Source organism: Gopherus evgoodei, chromosome 12, assembly GCF_007399415.2.
Source record: "Gopherus evgoodei ecotype Sinaloan lineage chromosome 12, rGopEvg1_v1.p, whole genome shotgun sequence".
NCBI classification, from domain to species: Eukaryota; Metazoa; Chordata; order Testudines; family Testudinidae; genus Gopherus; species Gopherus evgoodei.
This window is the reverse complement of record NC_044333.1, coordinates 43,859,905-43,871,961: the sequence shown is the minus strand read 5'-3', so window position 1 is coordinate 43,871,961 and position 12,057 is coordinate 43,859,905. Positions and strand designations below refer to the sequence as shown.

Sequence of the window (12,057 nt, the reverse complement as noted above, 5' to 3'; positions counted from 1 at the left end):
GCCGCGGCACTGTTTACACTGACGCTTTACAGCGCTGTATCTTGCAGCGCTCGGGGGGTGTTTTTTCACACCCCTGAGCGCGAAAGTTGCAGCGCTGTAAAGTGCCAGTGTAGCCAAGCCTTAAGAAATCCTTCTTGAGTTTGCTTTGCTTACAGATGGTGGTGCCAGACTCCCGTAAGCACCTATCATCTCACTAGCAATGCAGCATTTCATCCTCTAGAACAGGGGTGACCAAACCGCAGCTCGCGAGATGCATGTGGCGCTTTTACAGTTAAAGTGCAGCTCGCTGAGCTCTCCATGCCCATCCCTCCCCTATTCTCTGCCTACCAGACTGAGGTGGGGTGGAAGAGGATGCTCAGGGCTTCTGCCCTGGGTTTGGGTGAGGGGGCTAGGGGCTTCTTCTCCCCAGCAGGGAGGGGGGTCTTGGGGATTCAACTCCACAGGACATGTCTGCCAGGATTCAGGGCTTCAGAAGGAGCAGTGCTGAAGCCCCAAGACCCCTTTGCCCACAGGGCTGAAGCTCCAAGCCCCAGCAGGTGCCTCAGAGATCTGAAGCCCCATGACACCCACTCCCCCAGGGCAGAAGCCTCTAGCCCCACAATCCTGCCACATGGCTGAAACCCCAAGCCCCGGAAGGCACACCCCAACTTTTGAACTTCTGAAGATTGCTAAACAAGTTTACCACGCCTGCTCTAGAAGCTGCTGGGCATCCACACTAAGAGGAAACAATTAGGATCCTTCTCAGGACACAGCAACCAATTGTCACACAGCAGCAGAACCTATACACAGGGAAATGCTTTAAAATTACAGGAACATCAATTAAACCAATATCCTCTGAGTTATATTTCTGCTGAAGTAGCAACTAGAGACCTTGATCAGGATTAGGGCCCCCAATGTGTTAGGCACTGTACAGACACTTAGGCCCCAATTCTTTTTTGTGCAGATGTACCCTGGGAAAGGGAGGGAGGTAGGGGGATGCAAAAGTGGTTTTAAGACAACTTTGTACCTCTGGGATTCTGGGCCCAGTCCCCAGCTGTTCTAACCAATGGTAGCTTTGAACAGCTGCCAGTAAGCCAATCTGCCACCTCAGAACACCTGGGAAACAGATGTTCTGGCCCCGTATTTCTGCACCCCTCTCACACCTATGACAGACAAGGGGTGAGAGGTGGCGAACAAAATAGGACTACCTATAACATTCCTCCAAGTTAGTTCCCAGTTGAGGAAATGGACCTGCGTTCTGTCCAGAATCAGGGCCAGAGTATGAGACAATCTTTCCTCAAAGATATCAAGGCTAGGGGATCAGCAGAGATCAGGCAAAATATATAACCAAGTCAGTCCTTCACAGCACACTTGCATAATGCAGAAATCCATCGTAAGTCCTTTCCATCACAAAGTCTAACCCAGGCCCAACATTCAATTCTCCTTTCTTAATGCAAGGAAGAGGGGTCACTTTGAATCTTGAAGATACCCACTAATTTCACAGTTGAACTTGAGAAATTACATTAGCCTCCTTCATTTCAACTTGTTATAATATGCTACTTCATTTCCTGCCCTAAATTCTTACATAGCACTGCTATACACTGTTAGACAGCTGCTGTGTTTTCATCAGAAGTGGCCGCTTTTCAGGGCTCACAAAATGATCCTCACGTACAATCTGAAAAGCACTGAGACATCCTTCAAGAGGAGAAGTCTAGGTTATCACCCTTCTTTATTAAATAGACTTTCTACACACTCTTTATGCTTACAGCCCTCCCCCACATCACTGACTTGCAAGTTACTCACTGCACCAAGTCTGACCACTATTTTAGATAGAAAGCGGTGTACCAAACAGAAGACCAGCATAGAGAACATGGACTTTAATCAAGACATAGCAGCTATAGCAATGCTGTGTCCTGAAACTTCTTGGTGTATGAATGCAACAGCTTGACAAAAACTGACATTTCAGTGAGCACCATTATAATTAAGGTTACATTGGGACTTTCATTACAACCCTCCTGTTTTCACAAGCTCAAATATTCTCTTTTGGAGCTGCAAACTTTGCTCTCTGGGTTGCAACCAAGCCAGGAATTTATTTGTATTTATTTTCAAGAAGTCTAAACACAATCCTTCCTGCAGTTTTCAGTTGTGCAGTGTGACCAAGTTAATATTACTAATAAAACCCAAACTTCTGCATTCCCTGACTAACAACAGAACCTTTTTGAATTATAGGCAGTGCTGCCACCCCTGTATATTATTGTTTCCCATTATAAGACCTTGTTTTTAATTGCCTATATCTTTGTCAAATTTTAACCATTTGGGCTCCAATTTTCCATGCCAGGTGTCTGTTTCCAGCTGAACTTCTTTTTAGAAAATTTCAGCCAAAACAGTTTGAGAACGAGGCTAGGGAAAAATGTCTGACACAGTATAGCAGTTCTTATGTTTTGCCCATGTTAAAAAATTATTTGAAAAGTTCTGGTGTCCCCATGCTTTGGAGCAGGGACATGAAAAGCGGAGAGGGTCTGGCTGGCCTTTGTGTCAGGAATATGCCTTTTAACATTCCCATTATAATTTTCCCAAATTAGGCCAAGCTATAAGCTTTTTTTTTTTTTTTTGGCGCGGGGAGGAGGGAAGAATCACAGTTCACAAACACAGTGGAGGCTTCTTTGATCTTAGTAGCTAAGAATCTCTGAAGATTCTGTCCTTACTGACCATTCTTGAGGCAGCACGGAGCAACTGAGTATGCTTCAGCTCCACCATGTGACTGATCTACACATACACCATCCCCACAGAGCATTCTCCAGCCCAGGGATACAGGCACAAAACCAAACTTTCCCTTGTAATGGCAATTACCAGCTGCTCCAGGTTGTGGTGGGACCACCAGGCATTAGAACAGAGAGCAGGGAGCCTGTCTCTACCATGCTCTCAAGGATCTCCCAGAGGGCGTTTAGGCAGCATGGAGGAAGACGCTCTTTGAGTCAAATGCACAGGGGACAAAAGCTGAACTGGGAGGAGGGAAAGGAGTAGATTAGGACAAAGTGTCTGGTTAAACTAGCACGGGGGGCGGAGGGAACGACAACACAGACGGGGCATGGAGACTGGGAGCAGGGGGAGTAGAGACTGGAACTGATTGGACAGGTAGGGTGAGACTGAGAGACAGCGTGGTACACAGTGGGGTGAGGGGAAGGGAAGAGCCTGGGAGAGCACTGATTTCAGACAAGGAAGTGGGGAGATGGCGGCTGGATGGGCAATGAGAATGGGACTAGAAACCAGTGGTGGGGAAATGGGGGCAGGTGGATTGAGCGGAGGCAGATCTGACAAGGAGCAGAGGCGTAGGGCATGAACTGAGTGTGCCTCAACAAGAGAGGGGGAGCGAAGAGACTGGAACTAAGTGTGCAGAGAAAGGGGGGAGACTGGGACTCAGAGAGTGAGCCTAGGACTGGGACAAGAAGCCAGAGGAGGTGAGACTGGGAAGGCAAGGAGAAAGAGACTGGGACGAGGAGCCTGGGGTGGGGAAGAGACAGGAGAGGGACAGGACTAAAGAGGTCAAACTTGGGGAGAAAGGGAAGAAGCCTCTGTACCCACCACAGCACATTTCCCTCCATAGTCTGGAATGGAACCCAAGATTCCCAAGTCTCATAATTCCTCAGCTGTGACTCAAAGTATGTCTCTCATCCCCCTCCAGTGCTGGTTCACACAGAGGATGCCAACCTACTAATGTTATTGATTAATCTCTTAGCTCAAATAGCAGAAGTCCTTGTGGTGGATCTAAAGTTTTCAACCCTGCAGATGACCCACATGGGTGTCAATGTGATGCCATGTGATGGAACTGGTCTTTTTTGGTTTGCTTTTTTAAAAGCTAGGAAGTGACACACACACAAACTATGTTAAACAAACATCAGTAAGGGTTGCAAAGTTAAGCACACAAAAGTTAGGACGTGCCAAAATTAAGGTGGCCTGTGCAGACCTAGTTTGGCTCCCTTGGGCATATATATTATGATGCTATCTTTAATTACATGATCATATACTATTTGTTTCCACAGGACACCAGCCTCATTCAGGGCACAAGATGGCTATAACTCAATTAATGGGCAGTTATTCAATATTTTGTTTTCTCATTGTTTTGTGTGTGGTTCAATGCCTTGTTTACTGCACACTATTTAAACCCTGCTCTGAAGACAGAATTATTAATTTCCTCCTGGGCTTTCTATGGAGCTCATCCCTATACTATGTAAATACTTCGCAAACAATTAATTTATTTCACCACATCCCTATGAGAAGAGGGGATGATAATACACCTCTACCTCAATATAATGCCACCCAATATAACACAAATTCGGATATAACGCGGTAAAGCAGCGCTCCAGGGGGGCGGGCTACGCACTCCGGCGGATCAAATCAAGTTCGATATAACGCAGTTTCACCTATAATGCGGTAAGATTTTTTGGCTCCCAAGGACAGCGTTATATCGAGGTAGAGGTGTATCCTCATCTTATGGATGGGGAAATAAGACACAGAGATCAAGGTCAAAAGTTTCTACTGATTTTGGGTGCCCAATTTTAGATAACTAGGACCTGATTTAGAGTACTTAGCATTATACAGGACTTCATATGTTCACAGTACACCTCTCACTGACTTCAGTTGCTGCTGTGAGTGCTCAGCACCTCTGCAAGTCAGACATTCAGAAAATGAGGAACTAATATTAGTGGTCACCTGTGAAAAGTTTGATTTAAGGGACTTGCCCCAAATCACACTGACTCTGCGGACCATGGCCTGCCGGGGATGTCTGTCGAAGGCTCCTTCACAGAGCCATGAACATGGGCCTGTACCTGGCGCAATTCACGAATTTCCCCAACACCTGTCCTTCCTGTGGTGTGGAGGAGACCCTAGTATACATCTACATAGGGTATGTCAGGTTGCAGCCCCTCTTCCAGCTCATCCAGAACCTTTACTAAGATCCTAACACAGCACAAAGACTCTTACTTCCCCTGTTCCTGGCACACCCCATCCATGGCCCCACAAAGTTGTGAGACCTTCTTGTCAACCAAGATGACCATCCACAACTCCAGGAGAAAGAAGCTAGATGGGCAGGGGTGCTCTGTGACTTAGGGCCTATATCTGTTACCTTGTCCATTCTCACCTTCAGGCAGAGTTCCTCCTTAGATGCCTCTGGATCCCTTGTTATTAATCTTTGACCTCACTCCTGCTCCTATTTTTTTTTTTTCACTTTCTGCCCCCAGAAATCACTAGTAACCTGAGTTCAGTGGTTCTGCCCCTTTAGCTGAGAGGGCAGGCCTTTAGTTTTGGGCAATCCTATTCCTGCCCTTCCTGATACTACTAATAGTACAGTGACTCTGTGGAAGAGGTAGGAATAGAATCCAATTCTCCAGGGCAGCATTCACTTGTCTTAACCATGAAACCGTTATTTCTCCTCCTGCAATTCCTTGCCTCCTTCACTACACATCTTCCAACTTCTGCAATAAACAAGGCAGGGTCCTATAGACAACAGCTGACTGTCTCTCCAAATTCATCCCCAGATCATGTTCATCCTGTACACTAAAAAAGGTGGAATCTAGTGTAAAATAGTATGTGATCATTGTGACTTGAATGCCCGCCTGCAGTCACACCCTACACACTACTGTAATAATCTTTGTACAAAATATGCCTTGTGAGGCATCATTTGAAAACTGATAATACATTGATCAATATTTTTGTGTAATGTATGTATAAAATGTGTATTAAGAGTTATGAACATAAGCTGAAATTATGACTGAAATGTGTTTCCCATACAAGTCCGGGGAGGGGTAAACCCGTTTCTTAATCACAAAGGACACACTAATGCCTCTAGCCAGTTGTCAGCAAAGTTGATTGGCAATCACCGGTCAAGTGGCCATTCTCTGGCAACAGAGGACCACAGGACAAAAATCAATCTGCATTTTAGCAAGCAGCAACATGGAACCTCTTTCAGGCCATGTCTACATCTAAAATTTTGCAGCACTGGTTGTTACAGCTGTATTAGTACAGCTGTATAGGGCCAGCGCTGCAGAGTGGCCACACTTACAGCAACCAGCGCTGCAAGTGGTGTTAGATGTGGCCACACTGCAGCGCTGTTGGGCGGCTTCAAGGGGGGTTCGGGAAACGCGAGAGCAAACCGGGGAAGGAGACCAGCTTCGCCGCGGTTTGCTCTCGCGTTCCCCGAACCCCCCTGCAAACCGCAGGGAAGGAGACCTGCTTGCTCGGGGGTTCGGGAAACGCGAGAGCAAACCGGGGAAGGAGACCAGCTTCGCCGCGGTTTGCTCTCGCGTTCCCCGAACCCCCCTGCAAACCGCAGGGAAGGAGACCTGCTTGCTCGGGGGTTCGGGGAACGAGAGAGCAAACCGGGGAAGGAGACCAGCTTCGCCGCGGTTTGCTCTCGCGTTCCCCGAACCCCCCTGCAAACCGCAGGGAAGGAGACCTGCTTGCTCGGGGGTTCGGGGAACGAGAGAGCAAACCGGGAAAGGAGACCAGCTTCGCCGTGGTTTGCTCTCGCGTTCCCCGAACCACCCTGCAAACCGCAGGGAAGGAGACCTGCTTGTTCGGGGAACGCGAGAGCAAACCGCGGTGAAGCTGGTCTCCTTTCCCGGTTTGCTCTCGCGTTCCCCGAACCACCCTGCAAACAGCAGGGAAGGAGACCTGCTTGCTCGGGGGTTCGGGGAACGAGAGAGCAAACCGGGGAAGGAGACCAGCTTCGCCGCGGTTTGCTCTCGCGTTCCCCGAACCCCCCTGCAAACCGCAGGGAAGGAGACCTGCTTGCTCGGGGGTTCAGGGAACGAGAGAGCAAACCGGGAAAGGAGACCAGCTTCGCCGCGGTTTGCTCTCGCGTTCCCTGAACCACCCTGCAAACCGTAGGGAAGGAGACCTGCTTGTTCGGGGAACGCGAGAGCAAACCGGGGAAGGAGACCAGCTTCGCCGCGGTTTGCTCTCGCGTTCCCGGAACCACCCAGCAAACCTCAGGGAAGGAGACCTGCTTGCTCGGGGTTCGGGGAACGCGAGAGCAAACCGGGGAAGGAGACCAGCTTGATTACCAGAGCTTCCTCAGGTATGCTGGGATACCTGCTTATTCCACGGAGGTCAAGAAAAGCGCTGGTAAGTGTCTATACTTGATTACCAGCGCTGGATCACCAGCGCTGGATCCTCTACACCCGAGACAAAACGGGAGTACGGCCAGCGCTGCAAACAGGGAGTTGCAGCGCTGGTGGTGCCCTGCAGATGTGTACACCTCCTAAGTTGCAGCGCTGTAACTCCCTCACCAGCGCTGCAACTTTCTGATGTAGACAAGCCCACACTCTTTATCCTCACAGTGGGAAAGCAATTTATCCCTCAGGCAAATGCATTTCAAAGGTTGACTGGACTATGAAAGCGAGGGACAAAAACACACCAGGTACTCTCTTTCTCTTTCTATCTCTTTCATCTAAGACAACAGCCTTTGGACTTTGGGAGGAGTTCTGACTTGAGAATTTGGTCAGCCCTGTTGCTAAGAACATGTGGTAAGGATTTTACCTTGAACCAAGTCAAGTTCATTAAGTTTTAGTTACTAGAAAGCATTTCATCTTTCTCCTGTAACCATTTCTGACTTTAATCCCTTATACTTGTACTCATTTAAAATCTAACTCTTTGTAATTAAACTTGTTTTATTCTTTAATCAACACTAATCCAGTGTTGTGTTTAAACTGAATTGTTTGGTAATGCCAATTAAAGTACCAAACTGTTGTATATTCACTCTTTACAAAGGCAACAGACCTCTAATATCTGAACTGTCGCGGAGAGAGCTGGACAGTGCAGAACACACCTTTTGGGGAAAATCCAGGAGTGGGAGTGTGTTGGGGTCACCCTGCAAGCGGTAGCCAGAGTGTGACTGGAATGCTGCTGGCAGGCTGCAACTATTGACAGACATTCAGGCTGTGACCTGCATGCTGTTTGTGAGGGGTCCAGCCTTCCAAACTACAGCAGCAAAGCATTGTGAGACACCCAAGACTACAGGGCAGGTGGTGACACAACCCCTCACTAATCTGGACTGTACCCCAGAATGTGATAATCATGTAACTGAAGTCTCTATCATAATAAATATGCTCACAAGGAGGCCAAATTAAACTTGTACAGGCAATTTTAAATCTGACATTTCTAAACTTGTGAGTGCTGGACTTTGTTATCTTAAGCATTATTCTTTTAGCATGGCTTTCTGTGTACAGTTTAATTTACTTCGAGGTTAGAATCATAGAACCATAGCTTTTAAGGTCAGAAGGGACCATTATGATCATCTAGTCTGACCTCCTGCACAACGCAGGCCACAGAATCTCACCCACCCACTCCTGTATCAAACCTATGTCTGAGCCATTAAAGTCCTCAGATCATGGTTTAAAGACATCAAGGTGCAGAGAATCTTCCAGCAAGTGACCTGTGCCCCACGCTGCAGAGGAAGGTGAAAACCCCCCAGGGCCTCTGCCAATCTGCCCTGGAGGAAAATTCCTTCCCGACCCCAAACATGGTGATCAGCTAAACCCTGTGCATGTGAGCAAGACTCATCAGCCAGACCCCAGGAAAGAATTCTCTGTACTATCCCAGATACCACCTCATCTAGTGTCCCATCACAGGCTATTGGGCAGATTTACCGCTAATAGTCAAACACCAATTAATTGCCAAAATTAGACTATCCAATTATACCATCCCCTCCATAAACTTATCAAATTTAGTTTTGAAGCCAGGTACGTCTTTTGCCCCCACTGCTCCCCTTGGAAGGCTGTACCAGAACTTCACTCCTCTGATGGTTAGAAACCTTTGTCTAATTTCAAATCTAAACTTCCTGATGGCCAGTTTATATCCATTTGTTCTTATGTCCAAATTGGTATTGATCCCTCTGATATGATACAAGGTTGTTAGACCTTAGAAGTGATGAAAACAACCATCTAAACCATCTTTTCCTAAGCCACAGGAATCAGATATGACTATCTAATGAGGACACATGAAAGACAAAACAAGTTACAGTAAAAGTTACATCCCATTCATTCGACAACAGGCCAACTCTGACCCAGCTGGGACAGCGAAGATGATAATTTGGGGGGCAGCACAGCATGCACTGAGGATTGCTGTTATTGCTCCCTGGTACGAAACTCCTCAGAGGAAGAGACGTGCCGGATTGGCAGGTTGTGATCGATCTTTTGGGGATTGATGTCTCACATCTACATGAGACGCGATACATCGATCCCCAAACATGCTCCCTGTTGACTCCAGAACTCCACCAGGGCAAGAGGCAGAAGCGGAGATGATGGGGGAGCGGCGGCCGTCGATCCCATGCCACAAGGATGCGAAGTAAGTCAGTCTAAGTCAATCTAGTATACGTCGATTTCAGCTATGCTATTCTCCTCGCTGAAGTTGCATATCTTAGATCAATTTCCCCCCACCCAGTGTAGATCAAACCAGAGTACAGCAAGCTATTCTGATGGCTGTGCAAATAAATGCCCTTTCCCAACACAGATTCCTGTGTCAACCAAGCTGGAAGTGTTATTAGTAACACAGGTCAGGAAATTATTTTTAAAGTAATTTTAACCAGCTAGTGACTCACTCAAGGTCACATGAGAAGTCTGTGGTAGAACTGAGAACACAGGAGTCTTGGAGCTTAAGAAACCCTTCTTCCAAATCTTGCTCCCTCGCCATTCTCTGTTTTTACTATTTAAGCTTGTCTATTTCTTACCACTGTGTCAAGTGGGTTTGAGTCTTAAGACAGCATCATATCAATGTAAGCCAGTGTCTCATTTCCTGACACCAAAGGTTTTCCTGATGCCTCCCTTGTTGTCATCAACCCTACAATTTGCCACCCCTTGCTGTGCTCTAACTCAGATTAATCTTCTTGTGGCAAGGGCCATTTGATTTTTGCTAAAGTGCCAGGCTCACTGGTGATGTTATCTGAATAAATACAGAACCAGACAATACCAAAGAGAAGGGATAAGAGAAAAGTATTCATTCATGGGGGGGAAGGGGAGAGGTTTTGTATATCCCGCTGGGGTAAGTGAACGTCATGGTTATAGTTAAGTCCTGTTCATACTGTGGTAATCACCATGAACTTTTGACCACAGCATAATCAGAGAACCAGTGTAACCAACATATGGCTTCATTGGAAGTCTGTTGGGGTTACCTCTTCAAGAGGTCTTGGGGGAGAAATTGACATAATCCAAATTCCACTCCCTGGGCCGCCACAGGGTAAATTCCCTTCTTCTAACACTTACAGGCTGCTCCAGGACACAGACACTATGGGGAGGAGGACCAGTTAGCCATCTGCACTGGCGCAGCATCCTCCGGCCCCGCCAGGATAGCTCACAGTGGGAGATCAGCGGATGGAGGAAGAGCTGCTGGCCCAGGACCCAGCCAGGGGGATGAGAAGAGAGACAGATATGGGGGGGCGGGGCGGCGGGGGGGGGGCTCAGGGGACGTGCCAGAGCCCTGCCCTCACCACTGATTAAGGCCCTCGGACACGGGCCATCCAGGTGCGAGGCCCCCTCGGGGCCCCGTGCTCAGACCGACTGGACGGCCCCCCCCGGCCCCCCCCGCCAGGAATCTGCCTCTCACGGAGCCCTCGGCCCGCGCCCCCAGCAGCGGGGCAGCGCCCCGAGCCCCAGCGAACAGGGGGCGCCGCGCCGCGCCGCATCTCCCGCGCCTGGCACCGGATCCCCGCGCGCGGAGCGGGCCGCCCCCTCACCTTCAGCACCCGGATCCCCCCGCGGCTTCCCCGGGCGCTGCCGGCTCCCGCCGCCGCCGCCGCCGCCTCCATGGGCCCCGGCTCGGCCACAGCCTCGCGCGAGGCCGGCCGCGCCCACGGGCTCATTAGCATACCGGCCCCGCCCCCCGCCGCGGCACCGGCTCCTCGTCAGGCCGGGCCCCTCAGCTGCCGCTGCCAAGGGGGCAGAGCAGGTCGGGGCATGGGGGTGGCCTAGTCCCAGGGAAGGGAGGGGCTAGCAGGGGAGAGCATTGGGGGTGCCTAGCCACAGGGAAGGGAGGGGCTAGCAGGGGAGAGCATTGGGGGTGCCTAGCCCAGGGGGAGGAGGGGACCAGCAGGGGAGAGCATTGGGGGTGCCTAGCCCAGGGGAGGAGGGGGCAGGCTAGCCAGGGGGAGGAAGGGGCCAGCAGGGGAGAGCATTGGCAGGGGGGTGCCTCACCAGGGGTAGGAAGAGGTGCTCATTTCTCCAAGGCTGGGAGTGGTGGTGAACATGCTCTAGCTAGATAACCAGTCCTCTAGGAATAAAGCTCTCATCGGCATGCAGGCTCCCCTGGCGGCAGCGTGGGGATGAAAATGGACTGTGCACTAGGCCCCAAGGACTGGAACAAGTTCCACAGGCCCTGGGGGTCGAAGAGCCCCAATGCTGTGGATACAGAGCCAATAGGGGCAGCAGATTTGTATGATTTTTGGTGGGGTGCAAAATAGGTCCAAGCCGCCCCCCCACACACACACACCTAAGGTTCTGGGAGGGGTTTGGGTACTGGGTGCAGGTTCTGGGCTGGGATGGGTAGTGGAGTGCAGACTCTGGGAGAGAGTTTGGGTGCAGGAGGGATGCAGGGTGCACGAAGGAGTTTAGGTGCAGGCTCAGGGCTGGGACAGAGGGTTGGGACACAGGGTGTGGGGCTAGGCCAAGAATGAGGAGTTTGGGGTGCAGCAGACAGGCTGTGCTGGAGCAGGAGGCCGGAGAGGATGACTCCCTGAAGCCCTCTCCCTGCCTGCAACTGCCATGCACCTTCTCCCCTCCACAGGTGCAGCAGCTGCCTCAACTTGGCACTCCCTCATAGCCAGAAGCAGCCGGCAAAGGAGCACAGCATGGAACTGCAGGGAGCAGCCACCTGCTGCCCAGGGCAGGGATGGCCACTCGGAGGAGGCACAGGCAAGAGTAGCTGGCAGGGCCAGGGCAGAGATCCAGCCCCGAACATTAGTGCAGACAGGCTACCCGGGTCCTGAAATTGCTGGAGCCTGGGCACCCTAGGGCCCATACAACTCACCACCCCTGAGAGCCGTGTCAGAGGCCTAAGACAGCAAGCCTCAGAAGCGAAGAGTTTCAGGCA

At 50.2% G+C, this 12,057-nt stretch overlaps 1 protein-coding gene across 6 annotated transcripts in view; it reads right to left on the bottom strand.

The window, feature by feature from the left end:
- PHLPP2 (PH domain and leucine rich repeat protein phosphatase 2) overlaps positions 1-10,777 on the bottom strand; it is a 147,161-nt gene extending 136,384 nt beyond the window's left edge. For all 6 annotated transcript variants that reach the window (XM_030581528.1, XM_030581524.1, XM_030581529.1 and 3 more), the window contains exon 1: positions 10,706-10,777. In XM_030581528.1, the coding sequence (XP_030437388.1) occupies positions 10,706-10,777 (72 nt within the window). The remainder of the gene's footprint in view (positions 1-10,705) is intronic.
- Between the last annotated feature and the right edge of the window lie 1,280 nt (positions 10,778-12,057).